The following is a 20,649-nucleotide window of genomic DNA, read 5'->3' as shown; positions in this document are numbered from 1 at the left end:
ACTGCAAGCAAAGATATGTGGCGATAGAGAGTTGAGCGAGCACAAAGGAGTATTAGTGGCTTGTGGGATCTGATGCCTTGCTGCTGCTGCTGCTGCTGCTGACCACTCAAAGTGGTCTGACTGAGTATGAAGCTAATGGCCCGTTGGTCTCCCAGGGAGCTGGATTACTCCGCAGAACAAACAGCTGAAACTCTAGCTGCTGAAAAGTGGCAGTTGGTACAAATGAGGAGAATGTAAAAGATGCCGCCTCAATAAAAAAATGTTATCTGGCTTGTCCTGAAGACATTTGATATCTTTCCAAGCTGCTTGACATCTTTTCTCTCGGCCATCTTTCACAACTTCTAAATACCCGCTTATGTCCCTGAAATATGCAACACGGCCGTGGTTATCCAAGTGCAGTTATGACATAGTCACCACAGTTATTCTTCTGGGAAATGTGAATAATGCTTTTGTTTTTTGCGCTTGGAGCAGAGCGTTTCCCAGTGAAGGAACTTCTGTCTATAACACTGACTCTGTGCGGCGATGAAGCACAAGCAGTTCACAAGGCTCTGTACTCTGTGAGGAAGGTTTGCTGAACCTGTTGGAAGGGCTCCAGTGTGCTGTAAAAAGCCTAAAGATGTCATCAGGAAAATATCAACATCTGCTCCCTCCTTTTGTTGAGAGCGGGTTCCAGTCTCTTCATGTGGAAACGGTGCTCTTTACAATGATGTATGCTTTAAAACTGCTCACAGACCAGGGAACCGACCAGACAAATATTCACCGGGTGGAACGAGGAATGTGTAAATTGAGTCTGTAGAAAATGCAGATGAGATGATGTAGAGAGAAAGCATGCAGAAGAGGATGGGAAATGGCAGCAGTGGAAGATAAAAAGGAAGAATGAAAGGAGGCTTGGCGGACTAGGTGGGAGCCGTTGGATTTTGACTCAATGCTTATCTCTTTAAAAGACGGGCTTTAATGATGTGGCCCGTATCTCTGCACACCTTCCTCCCCTTTCTCTCGATCTGTCGCTCTCCTCCTCCTCACCCAGAGGTGAGATGGATCATCTTGGACAATACGAGGCCTTAGTTTATAATTGGTTTGTTATTCCGAGCAGTTATCTTTCACCGAGACGGACTTGCTGCACTCAGCGCTGCGTGTAATTCCTTGGCTCTACTTAATGTGAGCTTCAGTGGTCACGGAGGCTTTTCTGGAGGGTGAACCAATCCTCCAGGGGCAGACGGGGAGTTTCGCCAAATCACATCGGGGGTTTGAATTAGGCTTTGGTCCCTCTCATCCACCATCTCACCATTGTCTTTTGTTGTCCAAAAAAAAAAGACCTGAAGCGAGTCCAAACGCCTGGCTGCGGTCTCATTGTGAGACCCTCACAGCTGTGTCGTGTGGCCTGGAACGATCCTGACGGACGCTGCGAGAGCTTCGGCCAAATGGAGGTGAAAAAAAAGGGCTCACACACATGTTGGTGCGTCGGGCTTCAGTTCAGAGAGAGCTGATGTCACCTGGATTGCGTTTTTTGGACGTTTGAGACTGCAGCTGAGGAGTTCAGAGTGAAGTAGAGGTTTTTGTTTTTACTGGGGACGAAAGGTCACTGAAAAGTTGACATTTGCATTTCCCGATTCTTGTAAAGAAGTCTGCAAGAGTCACCAAAAACTGTTGAATTGCTTGAATAGTAGTGCACTAGTCATTGCATTTTACTGTTGAACATGTTTTAATTCATTTAATTTCTACTTTTTGTCAACACACTTGAACATTTCATTAATTTGAGGTATAATGGAAACTCCATTTGAATTGCTCTACTTTCAGTTCATTAATATAATATTACATATAGAAGGATATTTATGAACTCAAACTATCCATAAACTAATAACCTTAACGTATAATCCATTTTCTCAATTGTCATGAGCCTTTCATTAAAAGGGAGTATCAGTAAATAATGGATCTGGTTAAATAAAGCCTCCTTTTCTGCAATAGAAGTGTAGTTGTTGAGTTGAGGGTATGTAGAGGACCAGGTCAGCAGAGGGCAGCAGAGCCAACGGTGTATGAGCCTCGAGCAGCGGCCTGTCCCTTCTTGCCCTCGGGAGTTGTGAACCAGGAACTGGCGTCTAACCACCACAACACTCGCTCCGGTGCCTCCAAACCAGCACAACAGGTTGTACGTGTCTGTGGAACAACTTCAAGAGAGCTTAGTTTCCTCCTCAAACCTTGTGAACTTTAATCAAACATGTTGTGGAGGAAGTTGTAACAGGAAGCTGTAATGGCACTTTTAGCTTTTTCTCCAATCTTTTAGCTGCCTGCTTGCACCTTCTAACCTTTTGATAATTGTCAGACATTTAAAATGCAAATCTACCTTTTCACTTGATTGCAGCCATGAGGCATGTAAGATGAATAGTCTTTGAAATGTACATTTCTGCAGCTACTCTGCACCGTATTAATCTAGCAGTTAAATGAGGCCGGGCTTTTTTTTAGATGGCCATTGGAGTAGTTGGGCTGGCAACATATTCATTGCTCAATCATTTTATCAGTGGTTAAATGGTTACTTTACTTATGTAGCTGTAGGGAAGAGGCAGGAATAGAATTGAAGCCCACTGGGATACAAAACATCAAAGTCTACTGCTACAAACCAGCAGAGTTGGAAAGAAAAGGAATGTAGTCTTATCGCTTTTCTGTTAGATTTTTAGTTCATCTGCAAAACAACAAACCTCTGAGGAGTATGTATGTAAGAATAGCACTTATTAGGGATTATTCATACTGCCTTCCTGTGTGGAAGTGCATGCTGTGTTTCTATTTAGCTTGTTCAGATGTGCCATTTCCACATTATATCACTCTTGTGTCTACACAATAGGGCTAATTCTCTCCGAGGTTATCTTGACCTGTCGTGTGCTCTGGGTAAGGCAGGGATGGAAGGTTCGGATGATGGAGCTTTCATAACCCTGAGCATGTTTGTGTGCCAGGAAGCCACTTAGAATCCCCCAAATCCTCATCAGATCTTTGACCTGCAGGAGGAGAAGTGCAGCTGTAGTTGAAGACAATATGATTGTATTCTGAGAGTGTGACTGGATTAGAAATACACCAAATATTTTCAATGCAGACTTCACCTGTCCAGGGTAAATTATGGGCCACCAGCAGGTGATGACTGTTGAAATTCAATGCATTTTTAAATGTTATTTTTTTTTTTACTACATGTGAACACTGAGGTCATTCCTTTTTAGTGATGCAAATGTATACGGTTCAGCATCAATGAGAAATGTAAAACATTTTTGAAGAGATTGCTGCATGCAAAAGTAATTTTCAGAAAGCCTTTCTTCTTCCATTCTTCTTTCCTGCAAAGGCTGAGAAAGAACTAAAAGACGGAGACATGAAACAGCTACTGTCTTTTATTTTTTTAAATAGTAGGAAAAGTGATTATCTTTATCATGCCGCAGATGTTTATAGGACCGAGATATTTGTTCAACTATCCAATCAAATACGTGCCCTTCTCTGTTGATCTATGCTGTGGTTGGCCCGTCTGATGCCAGAGACATCAGCCAGGTGGAGAGTTGATCATATGTTGTGCCTCTGCTGCTGTCTGCATCAGATCGACATATCTTTTTTTTTTTTTTTTTTTTCTTGTATTAATTAAACACACTGTCATGGTGCAATTTTAATTGCCTATTAGCCCTCTCCTGCAGCCTGGGAAGTATTTAGCATTCATTGATCCAAGCTACTGTGAGCCTTGCGCAGGCTTTACCTCTGTCGCGGGTTTCTGCTAACGTCCGATGCTCCTCATTGGACATAATGCACTGTTGAAACTCTAATCTAATTCAGAAGGTTATCATTAGGCCTCAGGTGCTGATGTGGAGCCTGATAGAGTCAATGCTTCAGTCGACGGGGGGGGGGGGCTGCGCTGCAGATGCTTTTTTCCTCCATTACTGATAAACCCAGTTGCAGGCAGACGTTGAAAAAAGGGGAAGCGTGCGCCTGTGTGTTGGGGGGGGGAGGGGGGGGCACGTTGCTGCACGTTAGATAACAAACATCAGACAGGACCTCGCCTCTACGACAGGAAACCATTAAAGAGCCCAAAGATCAGCGTGTGCACCATGGACCGGCAGTTTGTGGTGCTTTACCGGTCCATATGTGCTCTGGGTCACAGTGCGGCTCCTCTAAAGGCCAGAGAAGGTCTTTAATGTCATCTGTACTGTCGCGCTTCAGTAAACATGCGTCTAGATAAAGAGACTTGCTCAGCTCCTCTTGGACACCACGTGTGTGCGTTGCAAAGGATTTATTAACGCGTGACAACCAGACCTGCTGCTTGTAGCATTTAATTAGATAACGACTGTAAAAGGGGGGTCTAGTGTGCCCTGGTTCAGAGTCTGACACGTTTCAGTATTATTTTTCAGATATTTCAGTTCAGTCACATAGCGCCTATACTCTGTTGCATTGTACAGACATGACTGACCCCGTATATCACCACGTTACTTTTAAGTACTGTGTAATGCGGCGTGCCCTAACAGTCAGTGCCTCATTAGTGATGCAGAGCAAGTCGACAGCCATAAAAAACACTGAAGGGACTCAACACCACGACTGACGTTTGCAGATTGCACTCTGGGGGAAGGACACTGCGTTCAGATTGTCCTCCAGGTGGACAAATTGGACTTCTAGGAATTAAGGGACAACCAATACCTAGACCTTTAACATTAAGATATACTTTAACCTGTGCTGAACTGAATAACTGAATTGACATGTATTTCAAGCTTATTTTTATTGGAGATGTTAATTTTTATGCAGAACAAATGATAGATATTTTTCATCATGACCAGTGTTGATGCCATGATGGCCAGGCTCAACTTCCCTTGCATCCAGATCTCCTCCCATGCTGAAATAATACTGAATTTGCAAGGTACATCATGTGAGCCCACTATAAACAAAAATATATATATAATAAACTTTTAAAGTGCCCAAAGGAGTTTTTACACTCCAAATGGGGCCAAATCAGTAATCTATTAAAATAAATTCCTCACTGAGTTGTATTAGTAGATTCCTATGCTTCAGTTTCAATGAGTTTAAAATGGTTTAATTGAAACTCAGCGTTGTAACCATTACCTCCTACCCATCCATCCATCTTAAGTTATATTTGCATTTGCTTCATCTTCCCAAATCAGTGCGTTAAACACATTAAACGAGCGGCGCGCTCCTCAATTATGCTGACTAGCCAGAAAAGGCCTTTTCAAGGTGTATATCCTGGAAACGGGTCTCTTAGTAGTTATCCCCTCATCTCCATGAGCTGTCACAGGTTGAGCTAGATAGTGCTCCATTGAGTATCAAAATTGAGAGATTCATAACTAAGCCAGTAGTTGTAGAAAAGAGGGCAGCTGCCTGCGAATCAATAAATGTGATTCAGTCAGCCACTTGTTGTTTTGTGCGGGTGGCGTTGTGTTGTGGACGTGTTGCCGCAGTGATGGCCCACTTAATGTTTGTGCTTGGTATTCTGGTGTGGAGATTATGTACCATGACTACACGAGGCTCAGAAACCATCCGCCGCTGCATTACAGATATGTAAATGAAACTCAAAGCCCCAGATCAAAGCGTTGCATACGGTTAGGATCTCTGTGCTGTTCAACATTTTACAGAATATTAAACAAGGAATAAACGTATTGTTTCTCAAGGGTTTGTTTGATTTCTCTCCCTTGCTTAATTTGCGTCAATCGGTTTCCTCATCTGATGCTCTAATTTGAGGTAGATTTGATTGAAACATGCAGAACGTGGACAAGCTTTGATTGTTTTTTTTGTTTAGTTTTTTAATTTCAATGTATCAGAATGACTATTTGAATATGAATGGAAAAGGCTGTCCTCCCCCCAATTACACGCCAAGTGGGATATAGATATAGATCTATAGCTCTCATGTCTCTGGCTTTATGTTGTCCAGCTATAAACTTGATTGATATTTTTCTGACGGGTCTATTCGTCCGTTAAACCACTGTTTTCTTTGACACTTTTTTTTTCTTCGTTTTACATTTAAAAAACCCCGGAGTGTTGCTGTCAACCTGTGCAGGAAGACCTCCCACTCATTATGTGTCACATGACTGGCCTCTGAGCTGAAATGAGGGATCACAACGCTAGACCTCATTTATGTAAGATTGTTATCTTAAAAGTCAGATAGCTGTAAAAGTCCCAAAGTGGGAATAAATAATACAATATGTTCATCTGAGATGAGTGGATTAGAAGCATGCCGTAAAGCATAACAGTGTAAAATCCCTTTGTCGTGTTAGCTGGTCAAAGTCCACGAGCCGTGCCAGTGGACATGCTGTAAGACTGTAAGCCTTTTAAGCAGTGTTACTCAATGGAAGTAAAGTGCTGCTCAGCTCATTAGGCGATGGGAGGGATCTGATCTCTCAGTGTGTCGACCGAGAACCGTAAGCCTCAATAACACAACCTTTATATCGAAGTCATTACTAAAAGCCCCCAGGTTGTAAGCATCAAAGGTATGAAGCTTTAAATCCGTTCTAACCCTTTCAACGAGGTAAATATTGCAACAATTGGTGACGTGTATCAAACACAACGGTGTTTATAGTCCACAATAGGTAAATGTTTAAGATAAGGGGATTCAAGGGATTCTTCATGTTCCTGTGAAGACTGTATGCGGCCTGCTGGTGGGCTGTGCCCTCCCTTAACCTGCCCATCTCAAGTTGGAAGCATCTTGCTCGTTATCGCTTACTTCCAGAGCAGACCAGCATCCTCGTCATTCTGAAGCCCTGTAGCTGTAGGAGACCGTTACATTAGGGTGTTTGTTAGTGGGCGTCGGAGTATTTGTGTGATTTTTGCTCTGTGATTATGACTCCGCCCTTCAAAACGGCGATGAGGACGTGTGAAATAAATCCCTCTCCGTCTTCTCTGCTCCACCTTGCATCCCTCTCTGCCTGCCGGAGATTGGCGCAACCAGCAGCAACGGCCTCTCTGATTGGTGGACGAGGATAGTGGTTTTGTGTCTGACTGCTGGTCACAAAACAGTCAGTGGAAAGCATCTGTGTGGGTCGATGTGTGGAAGTTGCAGGACAGGCTTGAGTCCAGTTAGAATGAGGTGCTTTGAGCTTAAGCTCGGTGGGAAGAGCGCATGGAAGTCTATTTAAAGGACACCACATCCCTCATGAATGATTCAACAACAGTTCGCCCCTCCCCCACCTCTCACCAAGATCAGCTGGAGGAAGTGGATGCTCGGCCAATGGGATTACAGTACCGGATTGACTGTGTGTGTGTGTGTGTGTGTGAGTGTGTGAGTGTGTGTGTGCGCGCAGCTGAGAGGGAAAACAAGCCTGGACAAGGAGCAGCAGCTCTGCCACTGTGTTGTGTGCCTGTGCTTATGTGAAGAAAATGTAGGGCAGCTGCTTGTTCTCCCTCCCTCTGCCATCTCTCCCCTGTCTTTTCCGCCGTCTGTCTTTGTTACCTCACAGTGCCGTAGCTGCAGTCGCCACGGCGACGGATGACATTGTCGCCGCTGCTCCACTTCCGCATTTGCAGCGGCTTCTCGCTCTCTTTCTCTTTCTCCGGCTCGTCTCACCTCGAGGATTTACAGACGGGGCATGCAACCTCCCCGAGGAACCATTGTCTGAGTGTGGGTGTGTGTTTGTTTGTGTGTGTGTGTGTCAGAGAGGGGACTTCGGGATCGAGACATGAATTCCTGTTGGAAAATGAAGGTACAGATGATAACTTGTTCTTGATGGTGTCGCTGCCGTGTATGTTTTTGTCTGGTGTCATTTGTGTTGATGATGATGATGCTATTTTTATTGCTACAGGGTGTACACTGTACGTCCATTGCATTACAGACAACACTTCGCCTCGTATCTACATCCGTGGCCGAAATATGAGGCGTCTATGGCGAAAAAGACTAGTGCATCAAAAGGAAAGGGGACTTGCTTTAGTTTCCATTGAGTGGTTGTTATGGCGAGGCCTTCTGTCGCCGTGTTGGTGGCCCGGCGCTAATACCACAGTAGCCGAGAGATGAGCAAGTTGCCAGGAATGTGTGGTTATGTCCATCTAGTGTGTGTGTGTGTGACTGGGATAAAGGAGTGGATGAATAGAGCAGATCGGCAGGCACGTTCTGAACTTCTCTGTTCACACGGGTTGTTGTATTCTCTGCTTTCATATCATGCATGTGTTTTGGTTTGTTCAGAGCCATCCATCGAGGACTCTGTAAAAAAAATAACTACATACGGGGTTCAGTCTGTGCGCGTGCCTGGTTCGTGCATGACGGTACGGCACGTGTTTGCTTGTGCAGTTCAGAGGAGCATCTGCCACCTCTACGGTGTGTAAGGTTGACCCACTTTCTTTGTTGCCTCTGCCCTTTGTTCAGGATGCGTGGGGGTGCATCGAAATACTGTATGTACGACTTGAATGCCCCATGAGCATTGTTGCAATGACTTAGCTCAAACATGGTTGCATATTGTTGTTGTTTTTTCAATGATCTGATAGCGATCTGTGTGCTCTCACATACATTGCTTGAGTAATGGATATTGTGAAATGCCATATCTGGTCTGATTCAGCACACGTGAACTCAGTGACACCATCTCTCTCCCCCCCCCCCCCCCCCCCCCCTGCTCCGTCATCCTCAGCTGCTTTCCTTTTCCTCTGTGTGCCAGGCTTCCCACTTCACTGATGTTGTGTCAGGCCAAAGAGGGAAAGGAGTCTTCTCCGTTAAGCGTGATTGCTGCAAATAGGTGCACAAAGGAACGCCACAAGGCCTCGGTGGCTGAGTAACCTGACGTGAATATATTTCCTGTCTTCACTTAGCCTATCGCATCCTCTGCTGGTGCACCAAATCATGGAGCTTTGTGTCAAATCTGCAGCTGGGGGGAGGGGGAGATTAATGCAGTCGGTCACATGTAATGGCAGGGGCTTAAGACCTGTTGGCGAGGGGTGGAGGCTGGGGGCTCGGGGGCGGGGGGGGGGTTTGGTGATGAATGAGGAAGAGGAAGGAAGAAAGGCAGAATGAGATGAGGCTGGACAAGAGAGGGCCGCGTGGCAGAGGCTTCTTTGTTGCACGCAGGACTTTAGTGTTTGGTGTGATGCTGCGGTTCTCCTACGCCGCCACGGTGTTATAACTCATAAGTTGGTTATTTTATAACATTCCCACGCTTGTAGTTTTTCTCTTCATCATCTTGTTTTCTTCAGCGAGCTAGCGTTTAAACCCCCTCCACCCCCCCAAGCACATTGAACGCTGCAGAGTAAGGAGAACTCATGCAGTTGGTATTCAGGCCGGATGCTGGATGTATTTTTCTTAAAAGAGGAACTTGTTTCAAATGTTACACTTCAGATCTGGTGTTCATATCCCCAGCGGGTGCTTCTCTAAGCAGCTGCTGCTAGCTATAAAGAAACCGTTAGGCACTTTGACTCCCTTCTTAAAGGAAGTACTACTGAATTGCTGTTTTATACCAGTCACTTAATATTAATCTTGTTCACTAATTCACCCATTCCTCCCGTCTTTGCTGAGGGGACCTCGTAGCCTGTTTGCTGTCGCAGGAATATATATCACAAGGGAACTGATGGTTTACTAATAAGCGAGCTCATTCAGAGGGCCCGGCCCTGAACTAATTATTGTGGCTTGACTTTTTCAGACCATTCATAGATAATGACTCATGTCATGGGGATGGGGCCTGACCCCAAAGTGCAGCTTGTGAGAAATAGTTTGGGATCCCTTGCTCTCTCTACAGCTATTGGCCTACAGTCTCTCTCTGATGAGCAGTAAATAACCCACCCGGCCCGCCCACATTTGCACTTTTACTCGTGTGAGTGATTCAGATACTGTGGTACTTGTCTTTGCCTTTGTGTCCCTATTGTAGCTCTCGATACCGATGGATTGCATCTATAATACCGACTAGGTGCACAGTCAGAGTAGGTCAACGTCCACATGGTCCTGCTCTGAATTTGATGGTTATTGTCTCTTTTCTTTCATATCCTGTTTGAACACACTGATGTAATTATGAGCAAGATGAGGGACTGATAAACCACCAGGAGAAGTGGGGGAAACCGCACACTCACATCCTGCCCGTCAGAGAACGCACAGACATGCTTATTCACACGCAAACACAGTCTGGGCTTTTCTCTGCTGGGGTCTAACTCTGCATGATGACACAGTTTTACATTGTACAGGTTGTATTCGGTTGAGCTAATGCATCTCGTGTCCAAAGAATACACCCTCAAACGAGGCTGAAGTTCTAGACATCTCTGTTTTGCAATACACACTTTCTTCTAGGTCTGGTCAGGAGTCTGGTCAGCCGTGCGCTCCGATGGTAGCTGTTGCTGTGCGCAGTTAAGCTCAGCTGCCCACTCCTCCGGATGGACATTTGGAGAGCTTGGAGACCACATGAAGGCTAACTTCCTTTCCAGAAGGGAGTCTTTGTCTGGGATGTTTGATATTGCTTTTGCTGCAAGGATGCGTTTCTGTGACCTGTGAGGGGGGAGGAGCTTGGGAATGCAATGTTTCCTTATATCTCTCTGCTTTTTAGCTTTATTTCTCGGAGTATATTTACGGCCTCTACTTGTCATTGCCAGCATTAGACTTGCGTGACTTGAGAGAGATCTGTCTTAGGAGCCCAGGCTATGTGGAGGAATGTGTTTCCTCTGTGGAGGAGAATTCAGTCAGCCTGTCTGCAGCAACTTGTGTATCTAAAATAAATGTACAAAAAGGATGGCCTAGTTTTTAGATTTGAATTTGGCAGAATGACCAGCCCTAAGCAGATCGGGGTATGCTGATGCCATTCATTTGCAGAAAAGCTGTTGACATTCAACCACTGCCTTTTGCCGTCTGCCCCAGGGCCTCCTGTCATACCTGCATTCCCTCACCTGTCTGATTCAGGTCTGTTTATCTGAAGCGTCACGGTGTGGAACGGGAGGCAACGTATTTCTGGTTGTCTTCTTATGCGCGTTGTTGTTTTTCACTGAAATCAGTAAATTGTCTCAATTTTATCCATCTGCAGTACAGGCTGTGACTAACCTTATTTCTATGGTTTCTGTTGTATGATGTCTCTTTTAACCTTTTGAAGATACTACCAAAACACATCGCTTGTTGTTTTTCATAGAAATAAAGGCACCCTTTCAGTGGAAAGCATATGTGACATGTACTATAGTATAAAAGAAGAAAGATGTTTACTTTGAGCTGTCGATGATGATGTAGGTACGCTAGTGGACATTAAACTGCAATAACTAGGAAAGTACAGCAATTCTTTTGAATGCAGAATCAAGCAGCTTGCCAAGGTCATTTGGGAATATAATGAATTTACAGAGAAAGAAAAGACACACAAGCGCAAACCTCCGTTCATTAATTTCACTAATTGAATTCCTTCGACAGTCCACTCATTACCGTCCACTCATTACCGCTGTCTATCATTTACTGGAATCCTCCGTCTTAGTTTAGTCTTTTTTACGATGTCAGATATCTATAGCATTAGATTCTAAAAGTCACTTTTTCAACTGATGCCACATTCTGAACTTCCACATTCAACAACTGTCAGTATTTGGGCCGCTCAGCAAGGAACTAATGTGTGAAAGCACAACTATCACCTTAAACTGTATTAGATGGGGGCATTTTTCAAGACTTCTGTTAAAATGCCTTTTGTCAACAATCAATTTCTTTCTTTGCAGGCTAAAAAGATTTAATAAAAAGCTTTCAATAACGTCAGAAATAATCAGTCCGAAAGCACCACATCTTACTCTGTGGAATAGGGTAGGATTGGCTCTGAGGCAGTGAAATCTCTGAACCGACAATAATAGAATTATTAATAAACGCTAAGATAATTCACTAAATGAATAAATAATGGGGAAAACTATAAATCAAGTCTTATAATTGATATTCACTCCTTTAAGAGTAATGCATTTAGAAGGTTTAAATTTGAGCACTAGACTATGTATACCAGCGGTCCACACTATACGAAGTAAACACAGGAAAAACATTCTTTAACAGAGTTTATTGGATCACAGATCAAGATCAACAGGGTGGTGTTAGTAATGTATGGAGCCAAATCCAGGCCAAGTTTTGGTCATCTGAAAAACAAATGTGAACCTGAGAAGTTTTGGTCTTGATCATTGAAAAATATAACCTCTACCTACAATATATCCACCTTTATTTGATCATTTTTGATTTTCTTGTCAAACACAGCCAGTCCAGCGACGCATGCTTTAAATGCATGTTAATGCATGTTGATACTTGTTGATTCATGTTCGCACATGTAAACGTTTTGCCTTTCCCTCTGGTTACCTCTCCGATAAACACTGTTTGCCAAGTCTCACTTCTGCCATTGTTTGTGCTGTTGAGTTTACTGTCATCCCTTCACCATGTTAGCTGTTTGGAGCTCAGAATGCTCCCTGTCATGTATTATTCCTTTTATACGACTACTACCATGTGAGATCTACTGTGTGCACTACATTGTTTTCCCCAAACTGTTTAATATGGCCATGCTTCTCCCATGTACATTTACTGTATAGAGCCGATATGTCCAAAGCGCCACAGCCCTGCCAGTGTGAACTCTGCATTATTTAACCATGAGTGATTTATCATCATTAACGCACCAAAGCTTTAACAGCAACACTGAATGCAGTACAACACCCTGGAGGCGGTTTGTGTCGGATGGGAGCAGAGAACACGGAGTGTGAATTGAGGATCATTTACGGCCTTAGAACAAAACGTGAATGTGCAGATGTGGCTTGTTTGGTTTCCTGGGTAATGATGATGCAAACATTGTGACACCATTTCATAGGGAGTTTGGACGGATGCGTTATGCAATCGGCTTGTGCTCCTTTTTAGTCTTGCGCCAGAAAAACTTGATTAACTTAAGATGCAAAACCACTCGGGCTCAGCTGCAGAAACACGTAGCTTTGCTGTGTTCCTCCATGCACAAACATGAATCCTCCCGTCATAGTCCTGCTATAGCCTGTAACCAGATTGTTCCATTCATATTACCATGTTTACGCCATAGAATTGTTACTTCAATCGGCTTGAAATTGTTTATTTTGTCTATGTTACCATCCTGGCCCTTGGGTTATCAACAGTAGTGTGTCGTTCCACCACTGTGGTCTAAACTGAAATGTAAGAACTGCTAATTTGACTGAGAGGACGTTCATGTTCCCCTGACCCCTCCCAGGATGCATTGTAGCTTTGCTTTTAGAACTTTGGTAATCCTATTACATTTGTCCAATATTTGAGTTTAACAAAATACCTGCAAATGCCAACTTCTGCTGCACTTTGATGTGAATTAGCAAATGTTAGCTTGGTTGCACACTTGCATGAGCTATGCAGCAGGGAAAACTAGCTGTTACTGCTAAACATCCACATGTTTGCATTTGTCACGGGTGCATATTAGCATGCTAGTGTTAGCATTCAGCGACATGCAGATTGGTCTTCGCAGAAAAAAAAAATGCGTGTTCAGATTCAATAGCATGTATCGACTTCTGACATTTTGAATTTGCACCCTCTTGACTTGTCACTCTTTCCTTTCACAGAATGAGAAGCCTCTGGGTCATTCTGCAAGCAGGTCCAGCAATATATCAAAGGTGAGCAAAGCACATACAAATGGGGGGGGGGGGAGAGGGAGGACGGGAGGGCGGCGGTGGTGAGGTGAAGCTGGGTAGGAAGGCGGAGATTGACCCGACAGACGGACACGCAGTGGACTGAGAGTAGCTGATAGATGACCTGCCCCTCTAGAACCACTAGAATCACATCGCCTCAATCAGAGCTTCCCCTGGGATCAACCTCCAGAGAGCAGCTCGGCTCACTTTGGCCGTCAGTCAGACGAGATGATTCTCTGTGACTCTCGTCTTTCCTCTCTCTCTCTTCGCTCGCTCAGGTGAACACGCACCCTGCTCTGGATTTGACTCCAAGGTTTCAATCCTCGCTCACCTGAGCTTCTTAAAGGATAAACCCTTCTCTTGTGCAAACCGCCGTCAAGGTCACATAATTACTGGGTGGGTGGTGGGGCAGTGTTTAATACACGAGGGAGATGGAAGTTCTGAAACCTAAGTGACAAATAAACCAGTCACAGGTTTGATGAAACTTAAAAATAGTTTCTTCAGACAATGTGTCAGACTAGAGAGCTGGCTTAGTGCAATGAGAAATGAGCTCTGCATACAAACTGACACATAGAATTGGTAATGATTTATTGATAATAATTCACTTTCTTATGATGACAGAGGAGGAATGTGGTAAAAATGCATCTTGAAAAGAAAACAATGTAGACTTTAGAGATTGAGTCCTCGTGTGGCTGCTCAACAGGTTTTATGTTTCCCAATCATGATCCCAAGTCATCCAATTAATTCAATATACTTGTTTCATTTATCTATTACATTTTCTACATTCATGTATCTTTAAGTTCAATTGGTGTTAAATAGTTTACATTTAATTACTCATTTCTTCTCATCTCTATTTGTCAATAGTTCTAGTTAACGTCCATTCAACGTGTTTCTTTTCTTTAATTATTGATTTTCAATAGAGCTGCAGCCAGGGTAAAAAAATAAAGACACCAAAAGAAACCCCTCATTGCTTCGCATGGCATGGATTCAAGCTGAATCACTGGCTTATGTCAGACTCAATCCAAAATGAATGCGCTTGCACCCAACCGTTGACCTACTTAAAAAGATACGTCCCTACATAAATAAACACTGCATTGGCCCCAGACAAATATTTCCCAACATCTCCAGCTTAGCAACAATACAGTCTGGATGATTTGTATGTTTGTACATCTGAAGAATTTGTTCATTCTGTCAGAGCATCTGTTCTAGTTTTTCTACTGATCACATGGTAGAATACCAATAATTGTGTTTCCTTTGTTAGGAGTTGGTGTTTTTTTTTTTTTTTTTTTTTTTTTAATGGAACAGCGTTGTCCTCATCCAGAGTGACTCAGTAAAAAATCCACTCCTGCAATACCTGCCCTAGACACACAGCAGGACTGAGCGATAATACAGAAAAACAAGCTGCAGCATTTAGCCGGAGGGTAAATTGTTTTATAAAGGTGGTGATGTCTGTTTATCAGTGAGCTGGACTCCGCAGGGGATTATATGGTCTTTCATACATCAATGTTTACGTGTAGCCGAACACAAAAAAATCTCATCTGCTGTGTATTTGTTCATTGTTTCATGCATTTGGAAGGTGTCTTTTTTTTTTTTCAAAGCCTTTTCTAAAACTTTGTGGAAAAATGGTTCACTTGAGGGCAAATAATCACCATTTTTGTTAAATGAAGGAATGGCCAGTGCAGAATATAAAAAGCTGCTCTGAAAGCCTTAGCAGCCTGAGGATTTCCCGGTGATTTGGCAGGAGAACATTTTCCACTTGGCGAGGTCAGGAGGCTTAGTCGTTGCTGTTCCTCTCGTTGGAGCCAGGTAGCTGTGCAATGCCTCCTTTACTCCGGGAAGGCATTAAACTATTAGTCCTCATCAAGACACAAAATGGTGACCATGCTGCTCAGTAGGCTGCTGTTGGTGGTCCAAACATCTGGTTGTCACCCATTTAGATCTTCTCACATCGTTGCTTATGAGTTGAATGACTTATAAATTGATCAACTGATCTCTACACACCTACACACCTCTACAGACGTGACTGATATCTATCTTGCACTTTAGGGTTTCCAGAGAAACGTGTCTCCTCAAAAGTTTAAAGTGAATTGTTCTCTGTGGCTACAAGATGAGATGTTAAAAGAAGAGTGAAGACTGATGTGATAACGGAGGGAAGAAAAGTGGAAAAGAGGAGGAAACTTGTAGTTCTATTAATGAATGTTTGAACACACAATAAACAAGGATTCATTACAGAATGTTTTGAGGCTGGATTATGTCTAATTACCACATCAAAGCCAAAGATGAAACGCCAATTGAGTGGATAAATTAAAGTTTATATATGTGAGTTTCAGTAAAATGGGGACACGTGACAGCTTTTTTTCTCTGTGTTTGGGGCATCAGCGCCTGCAGTGTTTGTGTTTTTACATTAAACACCGGCAGTTGTTTTCTCGTCAAAGGTCCTCGTCATAAGAGAAGCAGTTCTGAGAGAACAGATGTCTGGAGAGTCATCCAGTCAGTCGTCACTCCCAAAGATGACCACATGAATGGTTAACAGGCAACACGGCCCTGGAACATGTGTTAAATTATATAATAAGGAGCATCCAGTGTCATTAGTATAAACCTGATCGGCCACTTTTCGTCCAATTACTGCGTCTAAAGCTTTCCTATGATGCTTCTGCCCAACATGCGTTTTATTTTTTTTCAGTCAGTGTTAAAGTGAAGCGCTGAATTAGCATGTTGTTAAATATAGCGATTGGGTGCTATAATGATGTGTTGTTTCTCGTATCTTTTTTTTTTTTTGTAACACACTTCTCAGAAGTATCTTATTTGACGTCTTATATTCCAGAGGCCAAAAACGGCAGCTTTGAATGTTCGAATAAGAAAAATAAACTAAATTTGAAGGACACATTAGCAACCTTCTATAAACTCTGAAAGAAGGACAATAGAAAAGAGCAGCTATGCTGTTCAGAGAATCCGACCAAAGGGCAAAAGCATATTGAATTTTCTATTGATTTTGTTTTCGGGCCATGGGCCATACATTTCCTCTTAGTTAGAATTTAAATCAATAGGTAATTAGTTTCTTATTCAAATTGTAAGGCTTTACGTTAGCAGGCCAAACACTAATCCTGCTGGTTAACGAAATTTTTCTGATTATGAATTTGAATCCACAAGATCTCACAAGCGATGCACTATCCTGGTTCCACAACTTCCAAGAGCTAATTGATCTCTGTAAAGCAATCAGATTGAGGCACTGGTGATCCTCACCACATACAGGACTGTTCCCTTCTGTTGATTAATGCCGTAGTTATTTATAGTTATATCTTTGATTTGTTCCTCAGGCGGGGAGTCCGACTTCAGTCAACGCTCCTTGCAGTTTCTCCAGGACGTCGGTTTCTCCCTCCAGCCAGGACATCTGCAGGTACAAACACCTCATTTCCCTGATATGAACACGGGACGACAAAACATTGAATCTGTATCATTGTTCTTGATCTGCTCTGTGGGCGACCTTTACCCTTTTCTACTCGTGGTCAGTGTGTAAAGTAGCCTTCGTTGCGTGTGTTACTTGCTGAAAATCTTTGAACCCTTTATCCCCTTATGTTCCTTTTTTTGTTTTCAAATGCATATTTTTTTCCATTTCTCTTTTTTTCTCATTCCTTCTCCTGCTGTCCCGTACCACTGTCCCCAATCACAATCCGGTTTCATAAATGCACAAACGCGGCGTAAACGTCCACCCCAAGCTGTCAGGTTCAGGACTGTCAGAAGCAGACCGCAGTGGTTCTGTTGAACTCAAACGGTAAAACCTGTCGCGGTTCGGGAGGCCTGTCGGTCACCACTCTGTGCACAGACGCCCTGCCAGCCTCCAAGCACGCCAAGCAACGGGACTGGCTCTCCCTGCTACGCCCGCCCTCCGTCAACATCCACCCCAGCGGGGCGCTCAGGTTCTCCGCGTCGCTCAATGACGTGGGCCAACGCGTGGACAGTCTGTGTCGCGGGCTGCACTTCATAGACCGCACCTGCTCCGAGGGAGAGCTGGAGCCCGAGCTCGCTCGGCCCAACGGCGAGCTGGCCGCGGCGCCCACGCGCCAGATCCCCGATCCGACCTCCTCGACATGTACCCACCCCCACCCTGTCCCTGCCTGCAAATACATGCTGGGGACCCCCCCTGCTAGTGATCTCCCATCTGCCCCTGCCGTCATCACCCCTCTTCCTCCTCCTCCTCCTCCCGCCAACAGCCTTCTCCGCCCTCATCCCTCTCCGAGCGCCAACATCCTCCGTCTCCTCCTCCCCTTCTCTCGATCCTCTACCTCGGCCAGCCTGCAGTGCTCCGAGCTGGGCAGCTATGCGTCACACCTCCACATCACCAAGTCCTCCAGCGGCATGCTGGAAGGCAGCGAGTCCGGGTTCCACGTCGAGGACCTACTGGGAGACGACGACGTGTTCGAGGAGGACCGACTCAGTGCGGCTCCGATGAGAACGGGTTGGCCGGCCTCCCCTAAAACGGCCCCAGGGGACGGAACCGGACCTCTTTTTGCCCCCCTGTGCTTTATGGATGAGGATGTCGACCTGGACTGCTGCCCATCCCCTTTGTCAGAGAAAACAGCGCCACTCTCACCCTATTCACTCTCTGGAGACTGGTGCAGGTGGGTGACTGTCTGGATGGTATGATCCGCGCCCACCCTCCCTGTGACTCGCTAGACCGCCCCTGTGCCGTTGGTAGCCGTGAACCCCAGAGCCCCGTGGAGTAGTCTACGCTCCTCAACCAGGAGTCCAACCTCCTAGCAAATACCTGGCACTTCAGAAACATTTGTCCTCAAAATGGCATGGAAGTAGAGCTGTTCTTCAGGAGAGCCTGCCACATAGTCTGCACACACTGCACTGATTCATGTGTCTTGAACAGAAATATAGCTTAATTAAATGTTATGCCGTTTCATTGCACTTCAAAGTTACCTCAAGGCTGTGTCAGGTTTTGTGCAGTGCTGTTTTTTGTCTGTTGCTGGATCGATGAGGCGTTAACGTGTCCTCGGCTGTGAGAACTGGTGATTGATTTAGTCTATAAAATGACATTTCTGCAGTAGAGTTCGTACCAGGGGGCGACGTTAAGTGAGCGATAGAAAGGCAGAAGTCAGGGTAGAAAAATGCAATAATATTTGGGAATGAAGTGTGTTTGTCTCAGGAATTGTGCAGCAGAAGTAGACTGGCCGTGATAATAGACTTTGAACCGGCATCTGTCTGATACGGGGGGCCTCATCTTTTTCACATGTCTGTGTGCAATCTGATAGGCTGAGCCAGTCTATTTTGGGAATGACAGATTGTGCATAATATTTCATTTCTGACCAGGTCACGGCTGCGTGGCCCTTAGTGATCATGCTGGGTCGCAGATGTTACAAAGAAGGCAAAGAAATAGAATTTGAGCTCTAGATAGCTCGCGTAGAGAGCTTCCGTGTTACAGTATCTATCCGTCAATACTCTGCCTGGTGGCTTTTTACTGGATTGATGATGGTTAAGTCTTAGGAACAAAGAAATGTCATTTATTATTTCTCTCAGCCGTTGTCTGTGCGTGTATTTCAGTTCACATTATACGCCTTACACTGCACTCAGCTATGGGCTGAAAGAGGAACTTGAGCTTAGAATTGGCAAGGTGACCAGGTCGGCGATCAGGAGACAGATTATTGGCTTCAAATAGCCTTCGTTGTCCCGGTGCACTCACTCACACACACAAGCAAAAGGCATTGTGGATGCTCTCTGTCGGGTGGCTTGAGGTGTGTGATCAGAGCGGGACTTCACCTGCAATCATGTGCGTGCTTGGGAGGTGATTTTGAACCAACAAATAGCACTTCAATTGTTGTTGAAAATGTCATCAAAAAAAAGCTAGCTATCGTCAGAAGTCTTACTCCTTATCGGATATGTCACATTGTAGAGAAATATAAAGTTACAAACACATTTGCCTATTATAAAGATGCCCTGTATGTATCTTGATGTATTTCCTCCCTCTTCAATATTCCCAAAGCTGCACTCTGTAAATATTTTACAATCCTGAATTGCTTATGTACGGCTTCGAAATCAACTTTTTCCCGGCCTTTTACTGCCAGCAGGAGGCAAAGACCGGTTGTCGTTTAACCCCTCGGACATTTGATAAACAAGCCGACCTTTTTGAAGTAAATTATAAGTAAACTCAGTTCTGCAGAAATATAAACGGATAAAAAAAACAAAAACTATTGAAAAATAGATTGATAATTGTTACAGGTTTGTAGCCCAGCAATGAATGCCTGGAGGGGATGGGATCCTAAAGCAACACATGGAGGTAGTGAGGAGTGCAAAGATGATTGAGACAGGAGAAGTATGAGGAAACGCACAAGAGTGAACACTAACGAGGGGAATGCCTCGCCTGTGCCGTAATGTTGCCGAGCATTCTTCCCTCTCAGTTTATGGTCTTTTTAGCATCACATGTTTTAATGCAGACACACTAAAATGGTGCCTCTGTCCCCCTAAAATCCCTTTTTAAACGGAGTGTGTTTTGGCGGCTCAAGTGATGCAAATTTTGTTTTAGCTTCCTCGCCATGCCTAAAAGGGCTGTGAATGTGCTGCTGCTGACAACGATAAAGTGCATTTTGCTGTTCGAGTTCATCCTGGGAGATGTACAGATGAAACGCCCGTCACTTTGAAAGTGAATTTGCTTTGCTCCGTTTGAGATTTCCATCTTTAAAGTGTTTCTTGCAGCGGTTTACAGAATATCTAGCAGACATCTAGCATGAAACTAAAATTTCTCAGCTAAAGGTCCCTGAGGTTTTCCTCCACCCATGTCGTTATGCATCAGACTATTTCCCCCGTGACTCCATGTGGAGGTGGGATTTATTTTGCTATACCCTCCTTTCTTTAACTAATAAGTCCACAGTAAAATAAGGATAGTTGATCAATTCTATTCTATCTATCCAGACCCTTGACATGAGCAGTAAGAGTCCAGGGCCTCAGGCTGGTTACTGATTGTTTTTTTATAAAGAGGAATACACAAGGGAATCTCCAGTTTATTGTCTTGTGATCCATGACCACCAGAAATGTAAATTGTGCCTCCTCTCTCCTTCATTCCACTCTCTCCACCTCGTCTCAACGTCTATTGAGAAACCCGTTGATAAGACCCATTTGTATCCT

At 44.2% G+C, this 20,649-nt stretch overlaps 1 protein-coding gene across 8 annotated transcripts in view; it reads left to right on the top strand.

Moving 5' to 3' along the window:
- Positions 1-20,649, top strand: part of marchf8 (membrane-associated ring finger (C3HC4) 8) — a 53,665-nt gene that overhangs the window by 26,540 nt on the left and 6,476 nt on the right. For 4 of the 8 annotated variants that reach the window (XM_037465280.2, XM_037465274.2, XM_037465276.2 and 1 more), the window contains 2 exons: positions 13,459-13,509; positions 16,842-16,921. In XM_037465280.2, coding sequence (XP_037321177.1) covers positions 13,459-13,509; positions 16,842-16,921 — 131 coding nt within the window. Of the gene's footprint in view, positions 1-6,988; positions 7,662-13,455; positions 13,510-16,841; positions 16,922-17,240; positions 18,144-20,649 lie in introns of those variants that run through there. The other 4 variants (XM_062566480.1, XM_062566479.1, XM_037465281.2 and 1 more) reach the window with 4 other exon arrangements.

Source organism: Pungitius pungitius, chromosome 13 (assembly GCF_949316345.1).
Source record: "Pungitius pungitius chromosome 13, fPunPun2.1, whole genome shotgun sequence".
Taxonomy (NCBI): Eukaryota; Metazoa; Chordata; class Actinopteri; order Perciformes; family Gasterosteidae; genus Pungitius; species Pungitius pungitius.
This window is presented reverse-complemented; position numbering and strand designations above follow the sequence as displayed.